Source organism: Petaurus breviceps, unplaced genomic scaffold (assembly GCF_028583685.1).
Source record: "Petaurus breviceps papuanus isolate PSGF00001 unplaced genomic scaffold, PetGlider_PUasm1.0 90897, whole genome shotgun sequence".
NCBI classification, from domain to species: domain Eukaryota; kingdom Metazoa; phylum Chordata; class Mammalia; order Diprotodontia; family Petauridae; genus Petaurus; species Petaurus breviceps.
This window is the reverse complement of record NW_027187374.1, coordinates 15,183,954-15,197,040: the sequence shown is the minus strand read 5'-3', so window position 1 is coordinate 15,197,040 and position 13,087 is coordinate 15,183,954. Positions and strand designations below refer to the sequence as shown.

General features: G+C 38.8%; 1 protein-coding gene across 4 annotated transcripts in view; it reads right to left on the bottom strand.

The window, feature by feature from the left end:
- APP (amyloid beta precursor protein) overlaps window positions 1–13,087 on the bottom strand; it is a 192,423-nt gene that overhangs the window by 155,653 nt on the left and 23,683 nt on the right. For all 4 annotated transcript variants that reach the window (XM_069075071.1, XM_069075073.1, XM_069075070.1 and 1 more), the window contains exon 2: window positions 3,408–3,575. In XM_069075071.1, coding sequence (XP_068931172.1) covers window positions 3,408–3,575 — 168 coding nt within the window. The remainder of the gene's footprint in view (window positions 1–3,407; window positions 3,576–13,087) is intronic.

Genomic DNA, 13,087 nt, shown 5'->3' with positions numbered 1-13,087 from the left:
AAAAAGAGAGAATTTAGGCTTTTGGGAGGAGGAACTTCTTCGCAATTAGAGCTGACTATAAGCAGAATGTGCTGCTTCAATAGATTTCCTTTGCTTGGAGGTCTTCAGGAAGAGTCTGGTTGAGTACGTCTTAGGTCAAACTCAGCATGTCCAAAAAGAAATTCTGTATCTTTCCCCAAAAAAGCTCCCTGTGGCCTAACTTCTTTATTACTTTCTAGAGCACAACCACCCTCACGATCACCTAGGCTTGAAACCTAGATGTTATCTGGAATTCCTCACTCCCTCTCACTCTGTCTCTTCCCTGTACCCAATTTATTGTCAAATCCGGCCAACCTTTAGAACTCCTCTTGTATATAAAGCCTTCTCCCTCCACAAACTGCCACAACCCTAATTACCTAATTACCTGGATGGCTTCAATAGTCTTTTGTTTGGGTTTCTTGCTTCACATCTCTTCCCATTCCAGTCCATGCTCTATTGTTGTTTAGTTATGTTCAACTCTTTGCGACCCCTTTTGTGATTTTCTTCAAAGGTAGAGTGGTGTGCCACTTCCTTGTCTAGCTCATTTTACAAATGAAGAAACTGAGGCAAAAAGAGTTAAGTAACTTACCCAGTGTCACACAGCTAGTAAGTGTCTGAGCCTGGATATGAACTTAGGTCTTTCTGACTCCAGGCCCGGCACTCTATCCATAGTGCTGCCTAGCTGCCCCAGGCTGATTTTTCTAAAACATAGTTCTGACCATGTCACACCCTTATTCAACAAACTCAAGGTGTAATATCCTTTGTTTGGCTTTTAAGGCCCTTAATTACTTGGCAAATTCTTACTTTGCCAGTTTTCTTACATCTTGTTCTGCTCCCTCAAATATAATGTGATCCTTAATACTAGTCTCCTTGCTCTTCCTCACATAAGACACTACATCTCTAACTTTGAGTATTTTTACTAGCTGTCCCTCATGCCTAGAATTCTTTCTCTCTTCAATCTCTATCTGTTGGATTCCCAGGCTTCCTTTAGATAGCAGCTAAAATTCCATCTTTTTCAAGAAGCCTTTCCTGAGCCCCTTTGATGCTAGCACCTTCCCTGTAAAATTACCTCCAATTTATTTATACCTTGTTCATACATAGCTGTTTGCACATTGTCTCTCCACATTGTTCTCCTTGACAGCAGGGATAGTCTTTTTCCTTCTTTGTATCCCTAGTGCTTAGCACAGTGTCTGACACATAATGGGTACCTAATTAATGCTTTCTGATTTGACTATTAGGGATACTTTTCATTAATGGGTTGGAATCAACAGCCACTTAAGGTTGCTTCCAAATCTCAAATTCTGAAATGCCACCATTCTCTGTTGTAATTGTAATAGTTGGGGGAAATTTCCTCAACAGGAGTTAGTAACACCAGTGAAATCATAGGTCTGGCAAAAAAAGTTTCTTAAGCTTTTACAGAAATAAAAAGATGCAGATGCACACACATATACAGTCACTGGTGCTAGTAAGCTAGGGCAAGCAGAAGTGTCAGTAATTCATTAGGGTAAGGGGGAAAGGGGACTGGGGAAAAAAGGAGAGGGGGGAAAATGGGAAGAAGGAGAAAGAAGGAAAGGAGAGATGAGGGAGAGAGGGAAGAGGAAGAAGGGGGAGAGAGAAGAGGAAAAAGGGGGAGAGGAAAGAGGAAAAAGAGAAAAGGGGAGGAAGGAGAAAAGGAGAGACAGAAAGGAAAGGAGAGGAAGAAGGAGGAGGAAGAGAAAGAGGAAAGAGTAGAGAGACAGAAGTGGGGGGGTAGAGGGAGAAGAAAGAAGGGAGGGAGGGGTGCAGAAAGGGAGAGAGGGGAAAGAGGGAGAGTCTTTGCCTAACAATATTGGGCTCCTGATTGGCTAATATCTCAGAAGAAATCAGCATCCATATAACATTATCTTTCTCCCTTTAATGAACTGTACTCTTAGTAAATATTAAATGCTAGACACAAATTAATTTTCCCTGACAAAATACAAATTTTGGCTTATGCAAACCCAAGGCTTCAACTGTTTCTCCACCAAGGTTTTGTAGTCCTTCAAATCCCAATCTCACCAAAAGCAATCTAGTATATAAGAATTATTACAGATTCAAATGGCCGTCTGATTTTTACAGGATACTACTAACCAAAAGACATGGATAGTAACTTGATTTATTATGAGAGAAAGTCACATGCACATGGGAACTCCTTATAGCAAGTACAAAGGAGTCCTTAAAACAGGCAGAAACTTGAGTAATTATGAGTTAAAAAAAAAAGGGAAGTCTCATGTGAGAAGAACTGAGAGTAAGACAGCTAGTTTCATCTCCATTCAATTCTCCATTAGAATAAAGCAAGGGAGCTAATTAGGCAGACAGCAGGTGAGAGGCTCTCCACACCACCACTCCACTCCAGAAAAGCACAGGGGGAGAAAGTCAAAGTAAGGTAGTTTCACCAAAAGGCTCATTATTACGTTTCTGGTTAGTTCTAGGACTCTGTCCCTGAGTCCTCAGTGCTTGCATGTGTCACTGGGGAATAAAAATACCTGACTAGGTTTAAGGACAATTCAATATGGTACAGATCAACATACAGACTCCAGGTAGACACAGCTATAGCCCTAACATTCCCATTCTACAGCTATCAATGTGTGTATAGATATAATATAATATATATATATATGTATATAGATTTGATATAAAATAGATGAATTTTTTTTTTCAAAACAAGATTGATCTTTTGGGGGATACAGTTGCTCTGACTTCCAAAAGACAGAAATTTAAATAGCATTTATTAATCCTGATTCACATTAGATACAAGAATATTGAAAGAAATCTTCCACAGTATGAAGGACTATAATAAAGAAAATGCTGACTCTAAGGGTTCTCTAGCAACACTAAGAAAAGAAAAAACTTTCAGTAGAAATTAACAACTGAAAAAAAACACTTTTCTAGCCTGAGGACACATTCATAGAATCAGGTTGTTTTTTTTTAAATAAAATCCACATCCCTAGATCAGGTTGTGTTGGGATTTTTTTTTTAAATAGACTACATGCTCACAAGTCTATTAATTCTATTATTTTTGAGTTTAATGGAAAAGATTGGGGTTTTTTTTTTTGGTCCAGACAAGTAATTTCCTTGGTATAGGGAATTCCTGGTAAGGAAACTTTCTCTAATACATATTGGTACCTCATCCATAACTTACAATCTAACAAGTTCCTAGTGACAGAACTTGCCATGGTCATGGTCAAAAAGCCAGTGTTTCAGAGGCAGGACCTGAGTCTTGTTGATTTCAAGGTTGACTCAGAATCTACTATGCCATGATGCCTCTCAAATGGAAAGAATATTCTGAATAAAAACAGTGATATGCAAGAAAAACAACTGCAGAAGTTCTTTTAAAAGTGTTAAAACTGTGAGCTGACACAGGTACTTACTTCTTGGCAGTACTGTAAAATTCCCTCTTTTGCTCCAATGCATGTTTTTGTCCCAGATGGGTCAGTCTCCCATTTCCCATTCTGCACATTCATATGCATATTGAGTTTGCCACAGATCATGGCAATCTGAGGTTCAGCCAAGAGTCCAGCATTTCCATCAGTAGATACCTGCAACAACAAATCTGTTTCAGTTTACTGAAGTTTTTAGTTTTTGTCCCCAAAGATGCAGATAAGGGATAGAAAGGAGGATTAAAATTCAGAAGAATACCTTATACTTAACTAATTTTTGATATTATACTATTAAGTAATATAAACGGTATACCTCTGACTCAACTTACATATGCTTTTTAGATCATTAGGCTGAAAACTAAAGAAGTTAAAGAGATCCTTATGGGTATAGTCAATAATTATTAGCATCTGTGTCACACAAACTTAGATTAGGATTACAAAATATTAGAAAAAATATCAGAAATCATTAAACCTAATAATTATAATACAGAGGAGGAATCTGAGACCCAGAGATAGTAACTGTAACTGAAAGTCACACAGTTTTTAAAGCTCAGAATAGATACCATAATGAGAAAGAGCTAGATGAAAATTTTTTTTTTAAATTTTCTCTACTAGCACAATGGTATTCTAAAATTTGCATTGACCATATAGTTAAAAAAAAAGGACAAAATACAAAACTAACTTTCATTATTATGTACTGTATATTTGCATGTTTGGGGTGAAACTACTTCTACTACTTCTAATGGTAGAAGAAATTAAATTTAATTAAAACTCCTTGGGAAAGAGCAGATTGGAGGAGGGGATATCCTGTGGGACTCCTATTCTGGGGTGGTGGGTAGGGGAAAAACGGGGAGAAAATTTGTTACTCAAAATCTGGCGGAAATTAATGAAAAGAAAAAAAAATCCTCCCCACTCTACTTTCATGGTTCTGATAGTATCAGTCAGATGCTATCAGATAATATCAACACCAGTGGAATGAATACTGATGTTGCACTATTATGGGAAGATGCTGACTGTTCTTTCAGGATCCCATTTTGGCTAAGGTACTGTTGATAAGAGTTGTGAACTGGTCCAGCCATTCTGGAAAGCAATGTGGAACTATGCCCAAAAGACTATAAAACTGTGCATACTCTCTGATCCAGCAAGACCATTGCTAGGTCTCTATATCCAAAAGCAGACCTGCACAACTTGGCAGTAGGTTTGGGCCAAAATTAAAATAGGCTAAACTTCTTCAGGCTGCAGATAAGTTTTTAGTGGCTCACTTTCCAAGTAAAGATAACTAGAGACAGACTGATGATGGTTGGTTGCAGTGGGTCACGTGACAAATAGGAGACAGTGTGCAGTGGCAACCCACCCACCAACTTACATGACAGGCACAATAATGACTAGTGGAAGGCGGGTTAAGCGGGACACAAACAAAGCACTTGTTACATCTTTACTTCCTTTTACATTCTCTTTTTTTGCAGGCTGTATGTTGTGCAGGCCCAAAGGCATCCAAAAAAAAGGTAAAAAGACCTATTTGGACAAAAATATTTACAGCAGCTCTTTTTGTGGCAGCTAAAAGTTAGAAATCAAAGGGATGTCCCTCAATTGGGAAATGGCTAAACAGGCTGTGGTATATGATTGTAATGGAATATTATTATGCTATTAGAAAATGACAAGCAGGATGGTTTCAGAAAAACCTGGAGGGACTTCCATGAACTGATGCATAGTAAAGGGAATAGAACCTAGAGAATATTGTACAGCAATACAATAATCCAAGACAATCCCAAAGGATTAATGATGAAGTATACTGTCTGTCTACAGAGAAAGAACAGATACTGATTGAATACAGACTGAAGCATGCTATTTTTCACTTACTTTCTTTATTTTCTTTTGAGTCTTCCTACACAAAATAACTAATGTGGAAGTGTTTTACATAATTGCACATATATTAACCTATTTATCTGATGACTTACCATCTCAGAGACAGAAAGGGGAGGGCAGTTAAGTGGCACAGTAGATACAGGACTGACCCTGGAGGGAGAAGGACCTGAGTTCAAATGCACCTTCAGACACTTGATACAAGTTGTGCGACCCTGGGCAAGTCACTTAACCCCAACTGCCTCACAAGGAAAAAAAACTTCAATTAAAAATGTTAAAAAAAAACAACTGGGAAAGATAAGTGGTAAGTGAGAAAGGAGGAGTATAGTACAGAGTCTGTATAGTACAGACTCTTTTAGGAGTCTAGTTATAAAAGGAGAACTATGACAGTAGTTTGGTGGAGGTAACAGGTCAAGTGAAGAGCTTCTGAAAGATAGGAGTAGATGGGGGAATATTTTTAGATAATAAGGATGAAACCAACAGATAAAGAAAGGCCAAAGATTATATATAGAGGGAGTGATGGAGGGAGCAAGTTTCCAAAGGAAGTACAAGTTGAGGGGATTGAAAACACAAGTAGACATGTCGGCCTTGGAAAGACGGATTACACCTCATCTTCTGAGATTTGAGAAAAAGAGGAGAGTGTAAAGAATGATGCTGAGGGGATCTGGGGTTTAAAAATAAGGGAAGAATTGAGCTCATCATAGTCTACACTTCTTAATTAAATATGAGATAAGATTCTCTGCTGAAAGAGGGGAGGGCATGAGAATGTAGTTTACATTGCTTGAGGCAGAATGTGAAATGGAGGGATAGGAGATTATGGTTTGAGAAAGAAATTTCAGAGTTTAGGATCATAGAGGCCCAACAATTAAGGGTGAAGGTGAGAACAAAAGTTTGACCATTCCTGAATATTATAGCAATGGGGTGAAAGAAAAATTCACTGACTTGAGGAGGCTGATATTTGTGTTATTTCCAATCAATGAATACCCACAGCACTTTTCATATACTTTAATGTGCTACCTTGAGTTACCTGGGTACCCATCTTACCTCCCCCAACTTAAATGTAAACCCCAGACAGGGGGAAAAAAGTCATTTTCGGGGTGGCCAGGTAGCACAGCAAGTAAGAGCACCAGCCCCAGTGTCAGGATGACCTGGGGATCGAATCTGGGCTCAGACACTTAGCACCCACCCAGAAACACCTGGCCGTCTAACCTTTAGCAAGTTACTTAACCCCAATTGCTTAGGGGCTGCCAGGTGGCTCAGCGACTGGGGATCGAATCTGGGCTCAGATACTTAGCACCACACCCAGAAACACCTGGCCGTGTAGCCTTGAGCAAGTTACTTAACCCCAGTTGCTTAAAAAAAAAAGTCATTTTCATTTTCTTCCAGGACAGGTACAATGAGGTAGGCAGTGAATAAATGTTAGATGGAGGAGTGAATGAATTGTCTTCAACTGTTTGGCAAGATACTCTGCCTGTCTGACCTTCCTCCTAAAATAAGAAATCTCAGACAATAAAATCCTTACCAGGAAAAAAAAAAGACTTAGCAACCAATATTTTTGGTAACCTTGAAAAAGCACTTTCATTTGAACTGTAAGGTCAGAAACTTGATTGAAAGGGGCTGAGGTACAGAAAAGCAGGTACGTGAGGTGATAGTTATTAATAATATTTTGGAAATAAGTCTCCCATGTCTTCTAAACATCTGGAATCCTTCTTCAGTTCCCTCAGTCTGATGGCTAATCCTCAATCCCAGCTCCATTTTCTTACAGTTATTTCTACTTCTTTATAAAACACAGTGTTTACTGCATTGTGGGAGCAATATTATCTATCAGAGTCTTCCTCTCTCTCTGTCATCTTCCCTCTCAGTCTTACTAATCCTCACCTAATGATTTCCATTTCCTTCACACTCCTAATTTTTTCTTAAGCCAGCTCCCTTAAACTGTGACAGCATTCTTCTTTCTTCCCTATCTCAATCACTTGGAACACTAACTCAACTTTGCAGTATCTTCTCAACTCATAAAAAGAACAAGGCCTAGAACCAAGCTTTGGGGGACACCCACTTTTGACAAATGAGACTGAGAATAAGAGAAGCAAAAAACAAAAATATTAAAAGAAACTAGGTTCACTATGCAAGTAAGACATATGGATCTCAAAGGAAGAATGTATAGAGGCAACCTCAGAATCACAGGTCGCCCAGAAGGACACAAAAAAGTTTACCATCCCAAGTAAGGAAATAATAGAAGAGACTTCCTAGAACATCTGAATGTAGAAAATGAAATTCCAATTGGAAGAATCTACAAATTGCCTCCAGGGAAAAAAAAAAGTTGTAAATCCCAAGACATTATGGTGGTTAAATTTAACAATGCATTTCAGAAACAAGTTCTGCAAGTCATTGCAGAAAGACATGCAAATACAAAGGAAAGCACAATCAAATAACACAAGACTATTCTGCACTTATTAAAAAAAGGAGAAGGGAATGGAATAATAAGTTCCAAAGAACAATGGCACTCAGGATGCAGTCCAGAGTGAACTATCCTGCAAATCTGGCCTTAACTATACAGGACAAAAGATGGACATTTAATAATAAATAGGTTTAATATTTATATATTATAATATCCATAATATTAATATAAAATAAAAATTGAAACATTTTTAGAAAGAAAACCAGAACTGAAGAGATTATTTGCTTCTCGAATCCTCAAACAAGAGAACTGAAGGAGTGATTAAATGCATATGGCAATAGTACTGGCATGACAACAGATAGACCAGTAAGAGACTTCTTTCTAAATGTACACAAGGAGCAGGGATACAGACAAAAATCTCATAAGGGTAACAAAGAATAGGCAGACAGGGGGCTTTATGGACAGATCCTGGCAATACCCTACCTATAGGTGAATGCTTCTTTTGTAGGATTACGTTAGAACAAGGAAGGGAGGGAGGGTAACAGGGAGATACAGAGAAGAGACAGATGTGCCTGGGTCAAATCAAGGGCTGACAATGAGGGGAAAGTGATCTCTGTGGTCTCAGAAATAGAAGAGCTGACAGGAGAGTGGGTATGGAGGATGGGGGGGAAAAGACTGAAAACAGGTGGAAAGGAAGGAGGCCTTACATTGGAGGGGCGAGGGGATTTCACTAATGAGTGCTTCTATGAATAAAAGGAGAAGAGGATCTCATACTAGATGAGGCCTCAGGGATTTGGAGATTTTCCTTTCTATGCTACCACTAAATAAATATCCTTTCATTAACTCTTAGATGGTCTTCAAGTATCTGATTTTATTCCAATTCTAAACTCATAGTGATGGGGTACCTGGGGTCTAGGTCAATTTATGAAACCAACTTGTGAAACCAGTCTGTGAAATTGTAACTGCAATTTGTATTGTAAAATTATCTGTAAAATTCCTTTCCCAACCTCCAGCTCTGCCCCTTCCCCCTATCCACACTAGGCCTAGGCAACACCTTGGGACTCCTTTGTTCTTACTTAATCCCTCATGTCTCCTCCGGCCTGGCCCAAATCTTATCTAAACTATCTATTCACATGCTCCTCTTGGTCAGCTCTGACCTTTGTCTATGCATTGAAGCCCCTCCCGTCAGGCCAGCCCTGACAGTGGCAGCCCTACCCTTTAAAAGTAAAAGCATGTACCCCTCTCACTCGCAGGTCCCCTAAAGGACTCTTGCCCGCTTCTCATGGAAGTGTAACAATAAACTTCTACAACTCTCACTCCAATTAAGCCTGAGACCTTGAATTCTTTCCAGACGATATTGCAGGTTTTCTGGTCTTGGATAAGATCAGAATATCTGTTGAACCTTTTGGGATCTCGTTTTACCCCCCATCAATAGAGCCTGACCAGTTTCAATCTGGCCTAGCTCTCAATGGATTGTGGCAAGTCTAAATATTAAATATGGTTGCTCTACCTATTTAAAAAATCGTTATTGCTACCCTTTGTTTTTATATCATCTACATTTCCCAATATACCCTTTCCTCCTCCCCCTCCCAGAGAACCAACCTTTACAACAAAGAATTTTTTAAAAAACAGAAAAAAATTTCAACAAACTAATTATGCAAGACTACTACATTCTTTCCAGTAGTGTACACAGTCTGGCCCTAATGCAAAGTCTCAACAGGACACCAACCAAACTATAATAAAACCAGAATATGAGAAATATCCAATAACAAAGTGCCCAGATTGGACACAAGATCAACTAGAATTTCTAGAATAAATGAAACAAGAGATTTATGGTATCTTATAGCAAAAATAACAGACCTAGAAGGTAAATAAAAGTGATCTGTCAGAAGTGTCTATATAAAAATGTTTATATTCTAATTAGGAAGATGACATAAATCTACCTTCAGAATGATACTACCAAGTATCCTAGGAGTTAAATGAAACAGAGTCAAGAAGTGGTTAGGTTTTGATAATTTAAAAGAAGATGGGAAAGGGAGGGAAGAAGGAATATACTATGGGAAAAAAGGGGAAAGGGTAGAGTTACTATCTTACATAATTGAGGTATAAAAGTAAAAAACTATAGAAACAAGGAAAAGGAGGCAGTCACTTGAATGTTACTTTGATCAGAACTGATCAAAAGAGAGAATACATACAGAATTCAGGGCAAAAATACATTCAATTTAACAAGGAAAGTGGGGATTATGAATGAGTGGAAAGGACTAAGGAGTGTGGATTTAAGAAAGGTTTAGTTTTAAGCAAATTTTAAACTTGGAGGATAGATTGTGAAGAAAGGATTTAAAAGGGAAAAAGAATAGGAGGGACATACATAGACTATGTTATACCTCTATTCAAAAAATTCTAATGGCTCCCTATTACCTTCAGAATCAAATATAAAAAGTCCTATGTTTGGAATTCAAAGCCTTTCTTCAGTCAATCCACCACCATTTATTAAGGACCTACTATGTGTCAAGCACTGTGCTAAGTGTTGGCATACAAAGAGAGGCAAAAGACAGTACCTACCTACCCTCAAGGAATTTAAAATCTAATGGGGGAGACAACTTGGAACCCAAAATGAGGTATATACAAGATAAATAAGAAATAATTAAGAGACGGAAGGCACTGGAATTGAGAGGGACTGGAGAGGCTTACTGTAGAAGGTGGGATCATAGTTGTAATGTAAAAGAAGCTAGGGGAGTCAGTAGTTGGAATTGAGGAGGGAGAGAGCTCCAGGAAAGGAGAATAGTCAAAGAAAATGCCCAGAGTAGAGAAATGGAGTGTCTTGTTAGCGTAACAGCCAGAAATAGGGCACTGGATTGAAGAGAATGTGGCAAGGGAGACTGGAAAGGTAGAAGGCCTAGGGTAAGAAGGGCTGCTTTGAATGCCTAACACAGCATTCCATACTTGCTCCTAGAGACAACAGAAAGTCACTGGAGTTTACTGGAGTGGGGGTAGGTGGTAAACAGGATCAGAACTGTGTTTTAGGAAAATCACTTTAGTAGCTGAATGGAGAATGGACTGGAGATGGGAGAGAATTGAAGTAGGCAGACCCACCATCAGAGTACTGCAATAACCCAGCTATGAGGTGATGAGGTGGTGCACTTGGGTGGTGGCAGTGTCAAAGGAGAGAAGGGGCAGTATTAAGAAAGATATGGCCAAGGTGAAATCAGCAGGCCTTGGCAACAGCTTGGGTATGGAAGGGTGAGAGACAGTGAGAAATTCAGGATAAGTCCTAGGTTGTGAGTCTGAGGATGGTGTTGCCCTCTATAGTAATAAGGAAGGTAGGAGGGAGTATTTAGGGGGGAAGATAATGAATTTACTTTTCAACAAATTTAGTTTCAGATGTCTACTAAACATTCAGTTCAAAATGTCTGACAGGGCAACTGGAGATTCAAGAATGGAGGTCAGCAGAGGGGTAGATTTGAGAATCATCAGCATAAAGACAGTAACTAAATCCATGGGAGCTAATGAGATCACCAAGTGAAGTAGTATAACGGGAGAAGAGAAGAGGGCCCAGGACAGAAGAGAATGAACTGGAGGGGGACCCAACAAAAGAGCAGTCAGACAGGCAAGAGAAGAACCAGGAGAGAGAAGAGAATATCAAGAAGGAGAGAGTGTGATCAACAGTGTCAAAGGCTACAGAGAGGTCTAGGTGAATGAAGACTGAGAAAAAATCATTTTATATGTCAACTAAGCTATCATTAGTAACTGTGGAGAGAGCAGGTTCAGCGGAATGATGAGGTCAGAAGTCAGATTGTAAGGGATTAAGAAGAGAGTGAGTGGAGAGAAACTGGAGGCCCCTATCGCAGATAGGACTTTTCAAGAAGTTTAACTACAAACAGAAGAGATAGAGAATGACAGCTAGCAGGGATCAAGTGAGAGTTGTTTCAATATAGGTAAGACATGAGCATGTTTGTAGGCAGTAGGACATGAACCAGTAAAGAGGGAGAGATTGAAAATAAGTGGAAGAGTGGGAATGACAGAGGTGGAGGTGGCTATCTGTTGGAAGTTATGGGATGGGATTATTTAAATAAGTAAACAGGTCAGCCTGGGTAAGGAATAAGGTCATTTCATCCTGTGAGACAAGGGTGAAGGAGGAGAGAGGGATAGAAGGCACTTGAGTGATGGGAGATGAAGACGACAGGAGGAAAATTTCATAACGTGGTTCCCTTTCCTACCTATCCAGTTTTCTTACACCTTATATTTCTCCATGTCCTCTTCCATCCACTGACAGTGGCTGGTCTCCTTGCTATTCTTGAACAAGACTTGGACGTTTTCCCTGGCTGATTCACGCATAAAATTCTTTTCTTCTTCATCTCTGACTCCCAGCTTCCTTCAAGTCCTAGCTAAAATCACACCTTCTACAGGAAGCCTTTCCTGAATTCTAGGGTCTTCCCTCTATTGATATTTCTCATTTATAGCTTTTGTACCATTATGTGCATGTTGTCTCCCCCATCAGGTTACAAGCTCCTCAGGGTCAGGGACTGTCTTTTACCTTTCTTTGCGACCGACACAAAGGAGGCACTTAATTTTTTTTTTTTCTTACCAACTATACAAGAGAGGGGAGTAACCTGGTGAAAGAAGACACTTGCAGATGAAAGGATCTAGGAGTAACATCTTGTAGAAAAGAGTACTCAGATGCCAAGTCAAAAACCTGAGTATGAAGCATCCTTTTTGCCTATTCATGAAATACGCTTCTCCCCTTTTCAAAGGAAGGACAGGAGACAGATTTTCACACTTGACCTAGGAATGAATTTCTTTTACTTTCGCTTTATTTATTAAAAGATGGCTTTTTTGGGGGGACAGGGTGGTTTTAGGAGAGATATTGTGTACTGAGAGTGATGCAAAAATTGAAAAAAAAAACCAATGAAATATTTTAAAATCTACACAGTATAGCAGAAAGAAGTTTGTAAGGGAATACAGAAAAGAAGCACAGTTTTATTACCATTGTTTAAATTTAATATATACTCTCTTTGAGATTCATGGGTTTTGTTTGTACAGATCATGTATTCATTAACATTACTGCCTTTTTACTTCTCTTCTTCCAAACTGTTTTTCATCTTTTTCTGCTGCTAAGAACTCTTGCCACTGTGAATTCAATTTTTATCTTCCTTTGCTAATTATTTCTGCTGTGTAGGCCATGTGTGCTATCATTTATTCTCCTCTGTCTTTTTTTATGTCTTTCATGTCCCTGGAATTCTTATTTCATATTCTTTTGCTATTAGACAGGGTTTTGTGTTTTATCAGGTATTATTTCAATTTCTTGTCTTATGTTATTTTGGAGACATTAATTTTTTTTTTTTACATTTTAGCACTCATTCTTTCTTACAATTTTGGTCACCTCTTGATTTATTTGCTTGTGATCAAAGGG